The sequence below is a fragment of the Podarcis filfolensis genome, assembly GCF_964270895.1.
Source record: "Podarcis filfolensis genome assembly, chromosome: 4".
NCBI lineage: Eukaryota > Metazoa > Chordata > Lepidosauria > Squamata > Lacertidae > Podarcis > Podarcis filfolensis.
In genome coordinates, this window is record NC_139607.1 from 3,568,005 (window position 1) to 3,588,108 (window position 20,104).

Here is a 20,104-nt window from a genome sequence, read left to right on the forward strand (position 1 = left end):
ACACTTGTCACTTCGAAAACTTGATCACTGAAATATGGATAGTCAGTGATATTAAGTGAAGCCCATCCACAGGCAAAAGTGGCTTACACTCTCACAACAGAACAACTTCTTCCCCTCCCACCTGTGCAGTTCCCAAATCGACTCCAGAGAGTTGATGGGACCTTCCAAAGTAGAAGTGGGGAGCATGGAGAAGCAGGTGAAGAGGAAAATGAATTCTGCTTATACAATGTTGAATATCATCCCATCACTCTCCACACTTCAAGAAAACCAGTTCTTCCCTCCACCCCAAAGTCTTTAAGCCCAGGAACAAACAAAACTCCAGACAATCCCCAATATCTTCAACTATCCCTATTTGCTGTATCATGTAGACTTAGCCTACTAAGTGACTACATCTGCACTGGATTGGCTTTGCAGTGAATAGTGCTTTGAGGCATTAGCTTGAACTTCATGACCTTTTGCTCCTTCCATGTTTTATTGTTGTTTTTTCAGTGGTTGTAACCAGCCCAGGGACCTTAAGATGAAGGAATGATGATGATGATGACTTAGGAGACGTTTAGGAGAGTATTCTTTTCATCACTGGAATTACATCAGGCTAGTTTTATTTTAAAACTTACATCCTGCCCTTCTGCATTAGAAGCCAAGTCAGCTAAACATTAAACCAACAGTTTTTTATTCATAAAAACCTGATTATAAAGCTGTTTATCAGTTCACCATACCTGAAGCATAGACTCCGACAACTGGGCTTCATCTGTTTCCAGTATCATCATTTTTATTTCTTCATAAGGTACCCGAAAATAACCTAAGAAGATAGCTAAGGAAAAGCACACAAACACAAACTATGCTTATCAAATGGGAACACATTTTGGCTAAGCAAAAGTAATGCTGTCCAGCTACAGTGCTTGCTGAGATGTCTACCAAAAGTTTTAAAGTGACCACTTGCTCACTTTATAAAATTGTGGCACATCAATAACTTTAGCAAGACACATGAGCTTAAATAAGGAAAGAGAAATGGAAGATAAATTAGTAAATAAAATTCTCTATTAAACCTATTAGTTGCCTTTCCCATAACAGTTATCTCAAAGCTACTTACAAAAGCAGACATTACAAACAATCTAAAACATTAATTAATGATACGTATCAGAGAGCAGATCCAACTGAACCCTATCCCATTACAAGCTAAGCATAAAATTAGGATCCAAAGGCCTGAGTGAATAAAAATGCTTTTGCCTGACATCTAAAAACAGAAAGCAATGGTGCCAGGCATGCCTCCCAAGGAAAAAGCATGCCATAAATGGGGAGTCACTACTGAGAAGGCCTGTTGTCTTGTCGCCACCTCCTTTGGAAGTCGCATGCAGAGAAGGGCCCACAATGAGGAATGTAGGTGTCAGGGAACTGCCATCAGCTCAGAGGCGAGAGGTGGAAGGGCAGTTGTGTTACAGGGAGCCTCCGAAGATCTTGCGAAGCAGTTCTTCCTCTGGCGAGGAGGGAAGCCCCGCCTCCAGTGGGGAAGGGGCGCAGGAATCAAAAGATGCTAGGGAGAGCCTCAACACCGAGCCTGATCAAAGCGCAGGGGAGGCAAGCCCCCCTTTGCCAACGCCCACTTTGTGCAGTAGGTTTGCGCGCAGAGAGGGGAGAAGGATGGGGGTCACACGACTGTTATGCTGGGGAAGGTATAAGGACCGCCAACTCCCAGATTCTGCTAGCGACTGAGCAGACATGGACTTGCAACGCTCTGCACTGTAAATACTTTGTACAGATAATAAAGCCTGTTTGCTCTCGAGCAACCACACCAACACCTGACAGTAGGGTTCAGGTTGGTTGAAGTGGGGAGAGGCGGTCCTTGAGGTACGAGACTCCCGAACTGCATATGGCTTTACAACTCAAATCGTGCCTGGTAGCCACTGCAGTCATGCCAAGATTGGGTTTATGTGTTCAGACTATCATTTCTTAAAAGGAGAATAGCTGGGCTACCAGACAAAGCTGATGGAAGGCACTCTGCACCACATAAGTCACGTGAGCCTAAAGTACCCAGAAGTACCCAAAAGCTACACACCTGCTCCTTCAGTGGGAGTGTAACCCCATCCAGGGCAGATCACACCCCACCCTCCAGTCTAGAGAAACACGCACTAACTCTATCATCTTATGTGGTTTAAACTTCAGTTTAACGGCTCTTATCCAGTTCATTACTGAGGTCAGAAACAGAGCTATCACACTCACTGCCACACTTGCAGATGTAAAGAAGGAATAGAGCTGTGTACCAGGAGCTGATAGGTTGGGCTGGACGGCATCTGTCTGTTTCAGGAAACAAAAGAAGGAGTGCAATGCACTCCAAAACTCTGGATAATCCCACTCAGCATTTCCACATAGATGTTAAGCTCATGAACTCTGAAACCTGCAGCACCTCACAAAGGCGGCTCATGTGCCCCAATCACCACTTTCTGAAGATGGTCAGCCAAGTAGGATCAAAACGTCTGCAAAGCAGTACTGCCCCCAGAGGCGGAGCAAGGCGGGTGCAGTGCGCTCCGGGTGCTGTTGGGGCCGCTGCCTGCCAGCAAAGCTGCGAAGGAGGATGGTGGCCCCTATGCAGGGCTCATGGCAGCGGCCTCGTGGGCGGGTTGCCCCAGGTACCGGAGAAGATAGCTATGCCCCTGACTGCCCACCCCCCAACTCAAAACAGCTGCTCCAGAAGAATACCATAGGCCGGATGCGAGATTGTGCCATGACAGGAATTTCCTCACCTCAACAGCATGGAGGGTGAAGTCACCATTGTCTAGTCAATAACTATCCCTTCTCCTAAGCCACTGGAGAAACTTACTAATTCTGCTGTGGGAGCAAGTTGAGAGCTCATCCACACTTCTGCTTGTCCCATGCTTTCTAGGTAAGAGTGCAAGAGGTTTTTTGTTTGCCCCACTGCTTACCCTGGGAAAATCTGCTGTTTACCACTGAATTGTTTCACATGTCAATCTGCAGAAAACTGACATTTGTTACGATTCACTGTAAACAGAGGGTTTTCCCTGAGGAAGCGGCAGGGCAAATGAAAAACCTCTCCGAAAGTACAGGACAAGCTGAAGTGTGGACAAGCCAAGAGAAACAAGCTCATTAGAAAAATCCCCATTGAAGATGGCAAATACTGAATAAAGAAAATGTCTGAGTTTAAATATAAACAACAACCATCTACTGATAGTTAAATTTGTTTCTGATGGATAATCTTCCAGAAATTTATGTACTTTTGCAATTTAGTTTCCAATGTCTGAAAGCTCTGGTATGTACAGTAATGAATCCTACGCTCACCATTACGTAAGTTAAACCTACTGTTGATATTGTTGTTATACAGGGGTAAGCTAACATAACTTCCTCCGTATGTTGGAATCACGCTGCTTGAGACTGATGGGAGGTGGAGTTCAACAGCATATGGAGGACACCATGTTGACAATCCGTGCTTTAATACAAAGTGAGAATTGAGTTTAAAATTTCTGTTTCAAGCTGTTTCTATTTTAGCTGTAAGCCACATTGATTCCTAAATATAGTAATAATAAATACAATTCAGTAAGTAGAACACTGTTATTTTCAAAAAAATCTGACTCTCTAAAATGTTTTAAACAAAGTAAAGCATTTACATACAAAGGTTTTGAGCAGTCTTTGGATCCAAAATTTTGAGTTCTTTGATTCGTTTTTTAATACTTCTCTCTTCAATATTTTCATCTTTTTTTACTGTCAAAAAGCACAACAATGTTATTAGCACACAATAATGTTAAGCATCAAACATTTCCCTAAAGATACATATTTTGTTGTGGTTTTGAAATTAAATATGAATAAAAATAAGCACAATGCAAGCGCAGAAAGTTCCATTCCTTACATATCAGAAGCACATAACAAGATTCATGTTGCTAGATTTTAAAAGTAAGCAGTAAAGCCACAACCCTAAGCCCCAATCTACACCACTGCTGGAGATTAGGAATGGGTGGAGATATTCCCATCAAAGTCATGGGCAGTATGGGTGACAAAAGGCCCCAAAATGTGGCATTATGCTGAAGACAAAGCAGGACAGTGATGCATTCACTGTACCACTGTATTCACTGTATTCAGTGGTATCTTGATTCTCAAACGCCTTGGTACTCAGACAACTTGGAACCCAAACACTGCAAACCCGGAAGTAAGTGTTCCGCTTTGCAAACCTTTTTCAGAAGCTGGACATGCTCCATTTGGTTGTTATGCTTCCATTCTGAGTGCCACAATTCCATTTTGAGTGTTATGCTGAGGTCTGACTATTTTTGCTATTTGTGTTTTTGTTTTTGCGGCTCTTTTTGTTTTGTTTATGACTGTGTGGAACCCAGTTCAGCTACTGATTGATTGATTGTGTGACTGCAGTACATTGTTTATTGCTTTCATTTTATGGAACAATGGTTTCGTTAGATAGTAAAATTCATGTTAAATTGCTGTTTTAGGGGTTGTTTTTAAAAGTCTGGAACAGATTAATCTATTTTGCATTACTTTCTATGGGTAAGCACTTTGGTTTTGGAATGCTTTGGTTTTGGAATGGACTTCCGGAACGGATTAAGTTTGAGAACCAAGGTACCACTATAAAGCCAATTTACTCAAGTTTAATCAGCATTTCCTTTAAAGAAACAAAACAAACAAAAAAAAACAAAACAAAACAGAAAGGCAGCCATGTTAGCTCATAAGAAAAAACTCCCAAATCCACAGCTGTAGATTGCCTTGATTTGATTGGTTCTAAGAAAAGTATTGCTAAACTAGATTAAAAATGTAAATTAAGCTATGCCCACACAACATCAAACTGCTATGGGCTGAGCTATTTTTTGAATCACTGTAACCAAATACAGTGGTACCTCAGGTTAAGAACTGAATTCGTTCTGGAGGTCTATTCTTAACCTGAAACTCTTCTTAACCTGAAGCACCAATTTAGCTAATGGGGCCTCCTGCTGCCGCTGTGCCGCCGCCACATGATTTCTGTTCTCATCCTGAAGCAAAGTTCTTAATCCAAGGTAATATTTCTGGGTTAGCGGAGTCTGTAACCTGAAGCGTATGTAACCTGAAGCGTATGTAACCCGAGGTACCACTGTACAGTGCATTTAATACACAATCAACGATCAAGAGTTGTTTATCAAGCAAGCGTCTGCAACTTGAACAAGTTTCATACTCAAAATCAAAAGTATCAATCAAAATCAATAGCAGCTTTGCATGAACCACCACCAGAGCACCACTTATCTATTTAAAGCCAATGAAGATTAATGTGGAGACGGAGATAGCGATATTCTGATTTTAGCTGCACTTCTCTTATACCACTGTAGCGCATGGAGCTCTAGGCAGTCACTTCCAGTGCTACTTACTTTCTCCAATTTTCAATAAAGGCCATCAAGTCATGATCAGTTTAATACACGCACGCACACCCCTCAAAAATCACAGATCTGTGTCTTGCATTCCCAACTTTGAACTATTGTACATCCCATTACAAAACATTGATCCAAAATTGTCATATGTTATATGCTCCTTTTCCTAATTCTTTCTAATTACAGTTCATATGGTATCACTTATAAAAGGCCTTAGGTAAGCCAAAGTACTATTCAACTTGGTTCTCAGACAGCACATGTAAATATTCAACTGTAGTTGTAAGAAATTCTGATGTTTCAATCAAAATCAACTAGGCTCATTTTCTAACCTAGTAAGAATTTAAAACAAAACAATTAGTTACTTACGGGGTTTTTTACAACAAAACGTAAGCTCCAGCTTGCCTAAAAGATCAGCACTCTCATATCTGCCATCATTTGCCTTAATCCAGAAACAGTTCTCATTCATTTCTTGTGGTCTAATCTGCAAATATAATAACATAACTGCTGAGTGATATCACATTAGCTACGGATATATAATAATAGAAGTCACGCACAAAATATGGAAGTTGATCATTAATATAGCTGATAACGATGAAGAGAAAGTAATATTAGTTCTTTCCAATGGCTTAGAAGTCATTCTGGATAGAGGCAGAGTTCGAAATTAGCAGGGCGCCAGGTGCATTTCACCTAAAGATTCTCTATTTGTGAGCACCTCAGAAAGTCTGGGTGCCATTTTTTGCCCCTGGCTGACACTCAAGGATTACTGAAATGTATGTGCTTTGAAGCCTTGAAGTATATGTTAAGGATAGACAATACAGTCATACATCGGGATGAATACGCTTCGGGTTAGGCAAATTCGGGTTGCGCTCTGCGGCGACCCAGAAATAACGGAGCGCGTTACTTCCGGGTGTCGCCGCGTGCACACGCATGTGCAGACCGTCAAAATGACGTCACACAAATGCGCAGAAGCGTCAAAACGTGACCCGCGCACGCAGACACGGGTTACATTCGCTTCGGGATGCGAACGGGGCTCCGGAACGGATCCTGTTCGCATCCCGAGGTACCACTGTATGTTTAAGAAGGTTAACAATAAAGAGCAGAGTGTTTTGAAAACTGAAGTATGGTGTCAATACAGTGGTACCTCGTGTTACGGACTTAATCCGTTCTGGAGGTCCGTTCATAACAGGAAACCACTCGTAACATGAGGCGCGCTTTCGCTAATGGCAACTCCCGCGGCTGCCGCGCCACCAGAGCTCGACTTCCGCTCGCATCCCGGGGCATCTACTTCCGGGTTAGCGGAGCGCATAACCCACAGAATTCGTAAGGGGAACGGTATGTAACACGAGGTGCCACTGTATTTTTTATTATAAACACCAAATTAAACATGTATTAACAATTTCTTTTTAAAATGTGATATTAACAATGTGTCACTTATGTGAATTGCATATTAGTTCATGCTTATCAAAATAATAAATAAAAAGCATTGTGCCCCCCCCCCATGGCCCACAACCCAGGTCCCAGGAGCCATTTGTCTCCTAGCTTTTCTATCCCAGTTTCTAACACTGGGAAAGAAGAAGTTAAGTCAATTCCACTGGACATACAAGGCTGAGGTAAGTATCGTGTTTCCAGACAACCAGCAGCAATGAGAGTAAGAATCTATTAAAGCTGCATTGTCCAGGTAGGCCTCCTTGCCCTCTCAAATAGTTGTGCTACTGTGTAAACTTCCCCAGGTCCCTGGACACCTCAGAGTGCAATGGACCACAACAACATAACAGTGCTGCGCAAGAAGCAACCAATTTTAACAGAAACCCATGTTCTTTTCAGCATATTTATAAACATTCACATTTCTGTGCTAGTTAATACAGCTCATCCTGGAATGAAAGCAACATGAAGGTTGCTGATTTGCTACCAGACCAAGTTCAAGGCATTGCTATTGGTATATAAAGCCCTTAACAACCTGAGACCAGTTTACCTATGAGATTGCCTTATCTCACAGGACCCGCTTGACTCCTTCGACTGGCAGAATTGGCACTACTATAAGTGTCACATAATCCCGGTTCTACATTTGTAAAAACTTGATCATTTAGTGTGGCAACACCTACACTTTGGAACTCCCTGCCTATTGAGATCAAGTAGCTGCCTTCACTGCACTCTTTTCAGCGCCGGCTAAAAGCATTCTTGTTTAGGAAAGCCCACTGAGATACTTGGAAAGCCGAAGTAATTTTAATCCGTTTTATTATTTTAACTTTTGCATGTTTTAAAGTGTTGCAAATGTTTCTTGGTTTTTTTTATCTCTTTGTAAACTGCTTTGAATGTTTTTGTTTTTACAATCAAAGCAGTGTGTATCAATTTTATGAAATAAAAAATAAAAAATACATACCCTATAGGTCATTTAGGCTATTAAGCATTTGATTCTGATGTGATATAAAATACTAAGCATCAAAGGGGGTGCAGTTTTGTTGCATATAACAGGAATGAAATAGCTGATTCTAAGCAAATAACAAGCCAAAAATGACCAAGTTTAATATCCTCCATTAAAAACAAGAAGTTAACCCAACAAACATTAAAAGCTATATTAGAGCAGTTGCTATGTTCCTGTTTCACCTTTAGTGAGACTGCAGTAGAGTACATGCTACAACTATTCACTGACAGCTGTACACTATTCATCACTATAGTACCATATTGTCGAACAACAACTGCACTATGGAGTTCAACATACCAGGGACAACGCTATCTAAACTATAATAGTGTTATCATCACCAGTTTTTAACAGATTCGTGAAAATGTAGATACGTAGCTCTGAACACACAAAAAGAAGTTACCTTCTTTAAAAGTGTTGCAAGATAAAGAAGTTCAGGAATAGTAGCTGGTATGCTGGGAAGTAAGGTGAGCAACAACCAAGGGGGGAAAGGAAACTGATCCCTTTACCACAAAACAACTATGGGATGGGGACTGATAAATCAGCATCATGAAGTAACACATCACTCTGGGCAGTGGCTGATCACCTGCACAGTGCTCATCTAGCAACTCTCATGGTTCTGCAGCCTTCCCAACACCCACTGCAAAGGGAATCTAGTACATCTACTTCTTAATAGCTGTCAAGCTGCAGTGACTTCTTCCTTGATAGCTTCTTCTTCTTGCATAACAACAACAATCTTTATTACGGTCCAGAGACCCAACAAATCGTTACAAAGCAATACACAATTCATACAGCCTACCTCCAGGTTAAACAAGCATTTTGTTCAGAATATAGGGATCACTGGTTCTTGCAACCACTGATAAAAACTTTGCCACTGCTAATGTTCTAGCATTTGTCCGGTCTTCCAATAGGAACCTGACATAGTGAGCCTCTGATTTTCCCAGGAAGGGTACCAGCAAGGGTAATATCAGTTCAGCCCTGGCTTGCTCATATTTTGCACAGTGCAACAAAATATGTTTTATGGAATCAATGTCTTGAGCACACGAGCAAAGTCTGTCCTGGTAGGGAACTCCTCTCAACCTGCCATCCAACACTGCAGAAGGAAAGACGTTTAGTCTGGCTTTCGTGAAAAGCCTTCGATAGTTTCGTACTGTCAGGTTTTTAATGTAAGATGTTAACTTAAAGACATGCCCATATTGTACTCCTACTGCTAGCAGACTACAGACTGCGTGTGATCGAGATCGCAAGTCACTGTGTGCATTATCCCATAATATTTGCTTTAGTATCTTTTGGGCGCCTTCATAACCCAGGTAATACAATTGGGGGGCAGGTGACAGACCAATAGAGGTGGCTTATTTTATGGTTTTCTGCCATTTGCTGACAAATTCCTCATTGGTCAGGTGCTGGTAGAAACCCTTCCCTAGATCAAACACTGAAATCCTGAGCCAATGTTTTAGGGCAGCCTTTTTAAGGGACGCGGGTGGCGCTGTGGGTAAAACGTCAGTGCCTAGGGCTTGCCGATCGCATGGTCGGCGGTTCAAATCCCCGCGGCGGGGCGAGCTCCCGTCTTTCGGTCCCAGCTCCTGCCCACCTAGCAGTTCGAAAGCACCCCTAAGTGCAAGTAGATAAATAGGTACCGCTTTATAGCGGGAAGGTAAACGGCGTTTCCGTATGCTGGGCTGGTGCTGGCTCGCCAGAGCAGCTTCGTCACGCTGGCCACGTGACCCGGAAGTGTCTCCGGACAGCGCTGGCCCCCGGCCTCTTAAGTGAGATGGGCGCACAACCCTAGAGTCGGACACAACTGGCCCGTACGGGCAGGGGTACCTTTACCTTTACCACGCTTTAGTTGAAATTGGGCATTTACCAGCTTCTAACAGAAGTATGGAGTTGGGGACACAGTTGGGTACCTGCAACAGAGATCGTAAAAATTTTGCCTGAAAGCCATCTAGCTTTGGCAGGTCCCCATTATGCCAGACATTTGCAGCGTACAGGAGTTGGGAAACGGGTTTTGCGTTGAAAACCCTTAAGGTTGCTGGAACATATTTGCCGCCCTTTGTGAAAAAGAATCTGAATATGGCTAGCTTTGTGATCTCCGCCTTTTGAAGGGAGGTTTTCCAGTGGTGCTTCCAAGATTCTGTATGATGGAATGTGAGCCCTAGATAACTGAAGTATTTGATCTGTTCAAAGTTATGGCCATCCAGCACCCATTTAGACCGGGAGAAGCTTCTTTCGAAATCTAAAATTTTAGATTTCTCATAAGTAATGGATAAACCATTTCCAGAACAGTAATCAGAAAATTTCCTCAGCAGATAATTCAAACCCGGTCTGGAACGTGAGATGATGGCCGCGTCATCAGCATATAACAACAAGGGGGTCCTTCTCATTCCTATTTTTGGAAGGTGTCCATCTGGGTCCATTAAGCTCTCTTCTAGGTCATTTAAGAATAGACAAAACAATGTGGGGCCCCAAATGCATCCCTGTCTCACCCCCCTAGTCATCTCGATGCTGTTCGATAACTGTCCTTGTCGACCCTCGGACCTGCAGTTTGGTTCCATTGTACAGGGCTTTTGTATGAAAGAGGAGTCATTTGTCCTGCAAAATCAGATTTAATTTGGACCATAGATGGGATCTGGGGATGGAGTCAAACGCTGATTTCAGATCCATGAAGACCACAAAGAGTTTACCCTGTAAAGGCCTGGTATACTTCTCGGCTAGGAAGGACAGCATTAGACAGTGGTCTGATGTTGAATGGTTCTCACAAAAGGCTGCCTGGGCTTCAGATAGTATATTATGTTCATTTAGAGAAGTTGTCAGTTTTCTACTGAGGAATCGGGCATACAGCTTCCCAATTATTGAGGGCAGGCTAATTGGCCTATAATTGGAGGGTACATTTGCGTGGCCTCTCTTAAAGACTGGGACTACTATAGCATGTTTCCAGCTATATGGTACCTTACCTGAGTTATTTACTACCGTATAACAGTTATTAGAACTTTACCATAACACTACCTGAAGAAATTAGGCCTTGTCTCAACGACACATGCTCTGGTTATAGCCTGGCTAGATCTACTGTATTGTGCTCTACATAAGAGTCATTTCTAAAAACAATTGAGAAACTTCAGTCAGTACAACACAATGCTTAGAAACTAAACCACCAGAGTCTATAATAACTATTATGTGCAGTTTATATTGCTATTTCTTTCTAGACACACTTTAAAATACTGCCCTTGACCTTTAAAGCTCTAGTTAATTAGGACTACATTACCTGAAAAACCATCTGCACCTATATGAGCCTGCCAAAACTTTCCCATTGGTGGCCCTGTTCTCTAGCCAATAACAGGAGACAGGGAAGGCTGATGGGAAGCAGAGGCCGGGCTTTTTCAGTGGTGGCACATACGGAATAAAATCACCTCGGAAGTATGCATGGCACCCTACCTAGCAATTTTGAAAATGACTCTCAAAACATTTTTATTTCAATTGATTAAAAAAAAAAAAGTAAAGTCACCTATGTCCGTTTTATGGCTCATTTTAAAGGGCTCTGTTTTCACTTTAAACCGGTTTTAATGTTTTATTAATTCCATACACCACCTTGTGAGGACATTTGTGCTAAAATGTGAGATACTGTTCTCTTAATAAAGGAATAAAAATAAATAAACTAATACCAGTGTCTAATAATTCAGTTCTACTTAGAATTTTGCAAAATATGCTTTCCGTTTATTTACCTTTAACCAGTTCAGTCTTTTCATAGTGACCTCAGGTTTAAATTCTTTTTTAGGCTTCAGTCCATAAGGCAGTACTTGAGGAGGAGGAGAACACTGTGCTCCCGGCAATGTCTGTAGTGGTGGTGGTGGCGGCACACCAAAAGGAGGAGCCTTTCCTGAACTACTAGTCAATGAAGGTGGCAATGGGGGTGGCGGTGGTGGTGGTGGTGGTGGCAGAGCTCCAGCTGAAAGTGGTAATGACTTGGGTGCTGCATCAGCTAATGGGACTGAAGTCACATGTCCTTCCAAAGATGTCACTGGACAGGCACCTACTCCATTCATTATTGAGCCATCCTGAAAAGCAAGTTTCCGATTTATGAATACAATCCCTAAATATCATTTAATAATATCAAGTTAAACTTATGAAACCCAGCATAACTACTCTGTTGTAAATTTGACATAAAACTGTAAAATACAATGCCAATGTGATGACAGTTTAGGAGGCAATTCTATTCCCTAACCAGTATATTGATGGCAAAGCTCATCAATAACATGCAGGCCCACTGTGTTGCTTAGCCATTTGCTACCAACCACAATGCAAAGAACTAGCATTGTGTACAAAAGCCTTATGCAGCTTAGACCCAACATTGTGCAAATTAGTAATGCTACAATGCTGTATGTTATTCATATCACATAACTTTCTCAGACGTTTCCAGTTAGGAAACATAATAACTTGGAAGCCTTGTTGGATCAGACTAAATGTCCATCTAGTCTAGTATCCCACTTCCAATAGCAGCCAATCATATGTTCCTAAGAAGCTTAGAAGTAGGGCACAGTAGCAAAAGTCCCCATCCAACCTTGTTTGTCTACCAGCAATTGCTACTCAGAGGTGTATTGTCTCCACATGCGGAGGCTACATTTAGTTATCCTTCCCAAAAGGCTTCCTCCATGAAATATGTCTATCTTAAAAAAAACCTGTACTTTTATGAAGATAATAAAAGTATAACGTAAAAATATGAATAAAGCACAAGACACTACCAATATTAGAATTCTATCTGAAATGCATAAATGTTCTTCCTGTTCTATCTAGCATGGAGTAAGAGCAGCTTCTTGTTCAAGATTCTCTTATCTCCACATTGGAACCATTCTGCCCAATGGTTTAAAAAAAAATTAGTTTTAAAAATATTGTCAGGGGACTGCCATCGAAAGGGGAGAGGGGGGCAGAAGAGTACAGGGAGCCTCCAAAGTTGCTGAGCAGTAGCACTTAGTCAGGCAGTGGAGAGTCATGCCTCCAGCGAAGCAGAGGGGCAAAGCGAGGCAAAGGCTCACAGACGTTACTGTGAGTCCAAGCACCTCGGCTCAGCCAGGCTGGTAGGGAAACGGACATGCCGCTTCCGTTGCCCAGTTTTCGCAAGGGGGGAAGGCGGAGATTTGGGGTGTCTAAGTTCTTATGCTGGGGGGGACGGACGGACCGGAAAAGGTCACTCCAGGAATCTGCAAGTGAGTGAGACAGACATTAACTTTGAATCTCTGAACTGTACATAGTTTGCACTTAATAAAACCTGTAAAAGACAGGTCGGAGTCCTGGCTGTTTACTCACGAGCAACTATCTACAGACCTGACAAATATAAATATCATGTACATATTATATAAAGACAACTAAATGTATTTATAAAAATGAAAGACCTTTTATTTAATTGTATTATAGTAACTAGTTGTATCATTATCTGAAAACTTGTTTTCAAATAGTTTTATTAAAAACCAAATTTTAGGAATAAAAAATCATTTACCTTATGCTTATAAACTTTTCCATTTGCTTCAGTGTGAATAATTTTTTCTTCAATTTTTTGAAGTTGTGCTTTTGTCTCTTGATGTGCTACAAATTCATTTTCAAACTGAAATACAAGCATTAAAGTGCTATATATCATTGTATTCATTCTTTCAATGTTTAATATAACTCCTCGGTCCTTAAGCGTTACTTATATCCATTTAAACTAAAGTTCAGCACATATTTACCTGGGAGTAAGTCATAGTGTAGTGTACACAGGGTTGAACCATTGAACAGGTAAAAATTAAGCTACAGTGATAGAATATGGCCAATAATAGTGTGACACCAGTGGAAAAAATAACTAAGATGAATAGATTTGAATACTAAGAACATACAATTTCCACAGAAATAACCTGTTATGCACATGACTGTGTGCTCATATTTAACTGGTCTTTTATAGCACACTCTATATTCTTTTCAGTAGAGAATAGCCAGTTAAATGTAAAATAGCTTTTAAATTTGAAGTAGGAGTAAAAATGGTAGACAGTCAGACTACACAGATGCCCATTTTCTAGTGTGTTATGTTCTTGGATTACCTTCAACCACTTCCCAAAAATTATGGCAATTCAGAAGATCGGAAACAGGTAGTTTCCCAAGGTACTGTTGTGCAGACACAGACTTCAAGGGGCACTCAAGCATGCTGGTCTTTTTATTTTGTTTTTAAGTGTTCCCCAAAACTGTCTTTCCAATCATGATAATTACCATCTTCCATTAGCCACACTGGGGAAATAAGGACAAATGCAGTACAAATACCTGTCTAGTTCCTAGCAGGGTGAAGCAGGTCCTTTACTTATTCCACAGGTTGATGTACTAGTTAATCATAAAAACCTCTTCGCAGTTTACATAAAATATACATTAATATTATAATAAAAACAGATATCCAAAAAAAAATTAGCCTAAAACATTTTAAAATAAAATAAAACCAGCAATTTTATAAATGTACACTATAAAACAATTATTATATGTCAGGGTAGGGTTGCTTAGACAACAGAGTTTTAGTAGGCACTGAAAACAGTACAGTGGTACCTCGGGTTACATACGCTTCAGGTTACATACGCTTCGGGTTACAGACTCCGCTAATCCAGAAATAGTGCTTCAGGTTAAGAACTTTGCTTCAGGATGAGAACAGAAATTGTGCTCCGGCAGCACGGCAGCAGCAGGAGGCCCCATTAGCTAAAGTGGTGCTTCAGGTTAAGAACAGTTTCAGGTTAAGTACGGACCTCCGGAACGAATTAAGTACTTAACCCGAGGTACTACTGTACAGCAAATATGCCTGCATAATAATATCAATGGGCAGGGAGTTCCAAAGTGCAGGTGCTGTCCCACTGACAGACCAAATCCTTACAAGCGCAGAACAAATATGTGGAATTTGTAATAGCAGTTGGGAGAGGATTTTCATCAGGAGAATGACATGGAAAAGAAGGTTTAGACAGCCCTTTCCCAAACGATTGCACCAATCCAGGAAACAGAAATCACTTGATTACTTTTTATGTTAAAACTAAAGTGTTGGATTTGAATCCCAGGTCTTGGGCATCAGGCCTATTTTAGCTCTTTAAAATCATGAATTATTAACGTCTCAGAACACATTGTAATGTATACATTTAAAGTTAAGCATATCTGAATAAAACAACCTGAAATTACTAACCTTTTTTGAAAATTCTGAAGCTCTCTCTTCAAGTTCTTCTATTTTCTTTTGCTCAATACAAATATCTAATAGGAAGCAAAGGTTTGGGGTTTTAAAAAGTAATTTGAAAAGCAAACTTTCAGCTCCTAGCCAGCCTGCCCCAAGGCTGAGCTCTATTTGGCTCACATTCCACACACAGCAGTTTCAGAGCAATCAACAGAAGATGAGTATTGAAGAATACTTAATGGTGACTCAGTTGCCCAGTATTACTTCTCTCCCTTCTTATAATAAGACATGTCAACACATAGCCAGCTGTGATATCAGGACAGCTAGAAAGCCCAGTAGCTATCAGAGACCACAGAAAACAGTGTTAAGTGGGAAGGTAATTGTGACCCATTATTGTGGCCCACAGCTATGCTTTCTAAGCAGTTTTTTTAAAGAGGAATAGGTTTGCTTTTAACCACATACCAGCTAATCTTTTTAAACATGCTTTTTATAGGAAGAATAATAATATAAAAAGACTTACTCATTAAATGACTGAAGTCTACATCCAGTCTTTTACGATAACTAAAATCTGGGTCTACTCCACTTCGATGTAAGACTATCTGTGAAATGCACTCTTCAATTAACTTAAAATATAGTGGCCTATACAGATGAAAGAGAAAAATACATATTGCAGAACAAGCTGAAAGTTCTTCATTCTACAAGTAATGTTGCTTCTGAGAAGCAAAGGTTTCATATTACAGGGTTTATTATTAATATTGATTCAATTTATATCCTGCTTTTCCCCCAAAGGAGCCCACAGTGGTATGTTAAGGTTTTTTATTTATTTTTAAGAAACTTCATTTCAGAAAAAAGCACTCTTGAAGCCTGGAGGCCTGATCAAACATTACTTTCTATGACCCTAGCATTATTCTGCCTCATGTGATACATGCCAGTCCTATGTGGTTTGATTTTAACAATCAAAATCTGATTTAAGATTGAACTGTTTAGTGTTACTTGCAATAATGATGTAACAGCTGACTATTTGTAAAGAAGAGAAGAAAAGAAAACTGCTAAGGGCCTTTTACATAGTGCTACATTGGTTACAACCAAAGTGTCATAATATGTCTTGTCCCACTACATAAATCAGGCCAAGAGAACAATAATATGTTCACATGAAACAAGGCTCTAATGCGCATGTTTTTTCCCCCAACATAGTCATCCATTATGATGCAGCATGTTTGACATGGATAAAGGAATGGATGATATTAAAAAAAATACTAGATTGCTGGATCTGTAAGGGTATGATATGGCATGCATATCTGTGGCATGAAAAAGCAAAGGTCCATAAAGACTTTTTAAATTAAACTGTAAGGAGAAGCTTTTTTGTTGTATGGTCCAGGTATAAGAATCTACTTAAAGGGAAACCGCCATAGTTGCTATCCCTCATAGAGGCTTGTGCCTTTCCTCCTGCATGGAGGAAAAGCTCCCCTTCAGCACCGGGCACTCAGCTCTAAGGCAGGCCTTGCACACAGCAAGCAGAAGAAAGGCCAGCACAGCGCCTGTCTGTCTGCCCTGCCACAAGTCTGTCCATTCCTAAAAGCAAGGGCTGAAGGACTGGCTGGCTGGGCTCCCTTACCTGCTTGCTTGCTTACTCCGAGGCCGCCACAGCTCCTGGCAACCAGCATAACCTAGCCAGCCCCAGAGGCACCATTCGCCTCGGGAGCTTGTAGCCAGGGCCGCTGCAACCAACAGCTGTGCAAGCCTTTGGGAGGCAGAGAAGTGAGAGAGCATCAGGAGGGAGGGAAGGAAAGAGGCCAGTGTTGCCCATGGCACCCCTGACCATATGATTCAAAGCACCCCAGGGTTCCACAGCACACTGGTTGAAAACCACTGGTTTAATGGAACCAAGACCTGATTTCCTAATGGGGTTGCTTGAGAGTAATGAAAAACTGATTTCTAAAATGTATAAAATGTTAGTAGAATAGGATACTAAAGATGAACTGGTTAAGGAAAAAATAACACAATGGACTAAAGACATAGGCCATAATATTGATATGGCTTCTTGGAAGAAGTTATGTGGAAAGGATATGAAATTTACTGCTTTGTTATACACTAAGAGGAAAGTATCTTAAAATGATGTACAGGTGGTATTTAATGCCAAATAAACTGGTCAATATGTATAAAAATGTGTCATGTAAATACTGGAAATGTATGCAGATAGATGCGTCATTCTTCCCTATGTGGTGGACATGTAAAAAAAGCAAAAGGTTTTTGGGAAATGATATGTAATGAAATGAAGAAAATGTTTAAATGGGCTATTCTGAAAAGACTAGAAGCTTTTCTTATAGGTATAATAGGGTTGTATGTTCCAAAGAAGATGACCAGATTATTTATGTATGTGACAACAGCAGCTAGAATATTATAAGCATGGAAATGGAAAGAAGAGAAAGTTCCCACAAAGGAGGAGTAGCTTTTGAAAATAAAGGACTATGCAGAAATGGCAAGGAGATTAAGAGAGCAAAATGATGAACTTTTTATAGAAGAATGGAGGACTTTCGTGGACTATTTTAAAAAGTATTACAGTCAAATGAAATCACAGGCAGGAATCGAGATAAAAGCAGTATACGAAAAATGATAAATTGTAAAAGAGAAGCTTTTTGTAATGAAGCTATAATGCAGTAGAAAGGGTTTCAGTATAAACACTGTGGAGGTAAGGGTGGGAAGTCCAGAAGAGACTCATTTTCTAGAATTGTCAATTGGGATTTGGCACAGAAACCACCCTGCTTGCATAACATGATGACCTCTGTCAGGAGAAAGACAGGGGCAGTGTGTCCCTGTTAATCCTCCTTGACTTTTCAGGGATACCATCAAGCACTGTATCCTCCTGGGGAGGCTATCCGAGTTGGGGGTGGATGGCCACTATTTTGCATTGGTTCCAGTCATACTTGGACGGCCGTCTGCAGTAGGCGATGCTTTGGGAGTGTTTTTTTGGCACCATGAGGCCTTCAATGTAGGGTCCCTCAGGGCTCAATTCTTTCTGCCATGTTACTTAATATATACACGAAGCCTGGGTTTTGGAGTGTGTTGTCAATGGTAATCTGCTCAATTTCTCCTTTACATCTACAGGTGCAGCAGTGGGTGTTCTAGACCAATGCCTTGCACCCTCAGGAAGGGACTGGATTAGAGCCAATAAACTGAAGCTTATTCCAGATAAGACTGAGGCACTGTTAGTGGTGGTTCCCTAGACTGAATAGATGGGAGAAGGCCCGTTCTTGCGGGGGTTACACTCCCTTTTAAAGAGCAGGTTTGTACTTTGCAGGTGCTCCCAGATCCATTATTGTCATTTGAGGCCCAGGTGGCCTTGCTAATGCCTTCCATCAACTTCGGCTGGTGGATTACTGCAATGCGTTATACATGTGGCTGCCTCTGAAGATGATTTGGAAAATTCAGCTGGTGCACAATGGCCCAATTGCTCACCAAAACAGAACAGTTTGGGGGGCATATAATGCCAATCCGGGCCCAATTTAAAGTGCTGGTGCTGACCTATAAAGCCTTACACAGCTCAGGACCTCAATAGCTAAGGACCGCCCCTCCCCATATGAACCAACCCAGACCTGTCCTCCAAGGCCTTCTCTATGTCCCTCCTCTCTGAGAAGTTCAGAGGGTAGCAACATGAGAACAGGCCTTTTCTGGGGTGGCCCATCTGGAATACTATCCCAAGAGAGGCTTGCCTGGCATCATCACTACATGTCTTTAGATGCCAGGCAAAAACATTTCTCTTTACCCAAGCCTTTGGTCATTAAATAATTTATGGTCTGTTAAAGGGGGACTGATATTATTATTATTATTATTATTATTATTATTATTATTATTATTATTATTATTATGTTCCACAGAATATATTTTAAATGTTGTACACCACCCAGGAATCTTTTGATAAAGGGTAGTATATATATTGAATCAATCATTATCATCATAATCTAAGTGACAGTTCATGTGTCATTGGAGACAGCTCAATCTTGCAAATAACTACTCAATCTACTCATGTAACCAGAGAAGGGAACACCTGCAAATCAAAACTTCTCTTTCATGATGAGAAAAAACACTACCTAAAAAAATAAAATAATGGAAGGGAGCAGAGTTTTCTCATATGTCACTTTCAGAATTATATTGCTACCATGGGTAATCATGTGAATAGTTGTTTACAAGTGAGCTTGTTCCAATATATGAATTGGTTCTTAGATATGCTGGCAGCAAAGACCACCTTCCCTTGGCAAGCATATGGCCCATTTTAACTTTAGTCTAGGAAAAGCCCAGTTTCCCTTGGAATTCCTCCTCTTATCAAACTAAGTAACTTGCATCAGTTCACAAGTTATTCCCTTTTCACAGGGGGGAAAAAAAAACATCCAGGGAAAAATTCCAGGTGGTAAACATTATACAATCTTTTATAATAAATACCTAGGTAGGAGCTATTGCAAGTTTTCCTTACCTTATAAAAGAGTCATTTCTGATCAACAAGAGATGCTGAAGTATAGAAAGAAAATAGCCTTCTGCACTTGTGTCTTTTACAGTGTTCCACACCACATTGTAAACATCATTTGCTTCAGTATCCAGGTCAAGGATGATACAGCTAATTTGTATTCAAGGCCATACAAGTACTTTACTCTTTCAAAGCAAAATTTATTTTTTATTATAATTTCAACATTTAAATAACCAAGCTGAGATGTGTAAGTTAAGCACAGCTACTTCATGTGTTTGGCCCAAACTGCCTTCCCTGCTCGCCCGGACCCATAGTCCTGGAACAACATGCACACTCTCATTTTCTACATCAGCACCTCTTACTTCCATTTAAAATGGAAAAAAGAAAGGCATCACCAATGGGATGCTTGCTACCAATCCCAGGTCTAAAATTTTTGGGTTCTCTGTCCTCTTTCAAAGGATATTCAAAGTCCAATCTGATATCTTCTAAACGATGGGAAAATTCAATCATGTCTTCTTCTGTATGTTCACAGAACACTTTTAGTTGAATATCCAAAGCATCATTCTTTAAGCATTTCAGTTGCTGCAGCAGGAAGGGAGAATACAATAGTGCTTAATTAATGACTATGTATAAATATAAGTTATTCTGAACAAAATCCAATTTTTAACATAGCAAGGGATTTATTTGGGAGAATTTACATTAATTATTCAAATAAACAAATG

The 20,104-nt window shown here is 40.7% G+C and overlaps 1 protein-coding gene across 1 annotated transcript in view; it reads right to left on the reverse strand.

Moving 5' to 3' along the window:
- DIAPH3 (diaphanous related formin 3) overlaps positions 1–20,104 on the reverse strand; it is a 123,359-nt gene that overhangs the window by 83,134 nt on the left and 20,121 nt on the right. Inside the window, exons 11-19 of the mRNA XM_083610496.1 lie at positions 19,846–19,964; positions 19,392–19,508; positions 15,444–15,562; positions 14,939–15,003; positions 13,256–13,360; positions 11,487–11,819; positions 5,715–5,829; positions 3,622–3,711; positions 717–811 (exon numbers count right to left, since the gene is read on the reverse strand). Of these exons, the coding sequence (XP_083466622.1) occupies positions 717–811; positions 3,622–3,711; positions 5,715–5,829; positions 11,487–11,819; positions 13,256–13,360; positions 14,939–15,003; positions 15,444–15,562; positions 19,392–19,508; positions 19,846–19,964 (1,158 nt within the window). The remainder of the gene's footprint in view (positions 1–716; positions 812–3,621; positions 3,712–5,714; positions 5,830–11,486; positions 11,820–13,255; positions 13,361–14,938; positions 15,004–15,443; positions 15,563–19,391; positions 19,509–19,845; positions 19,965–20,104) is intronic.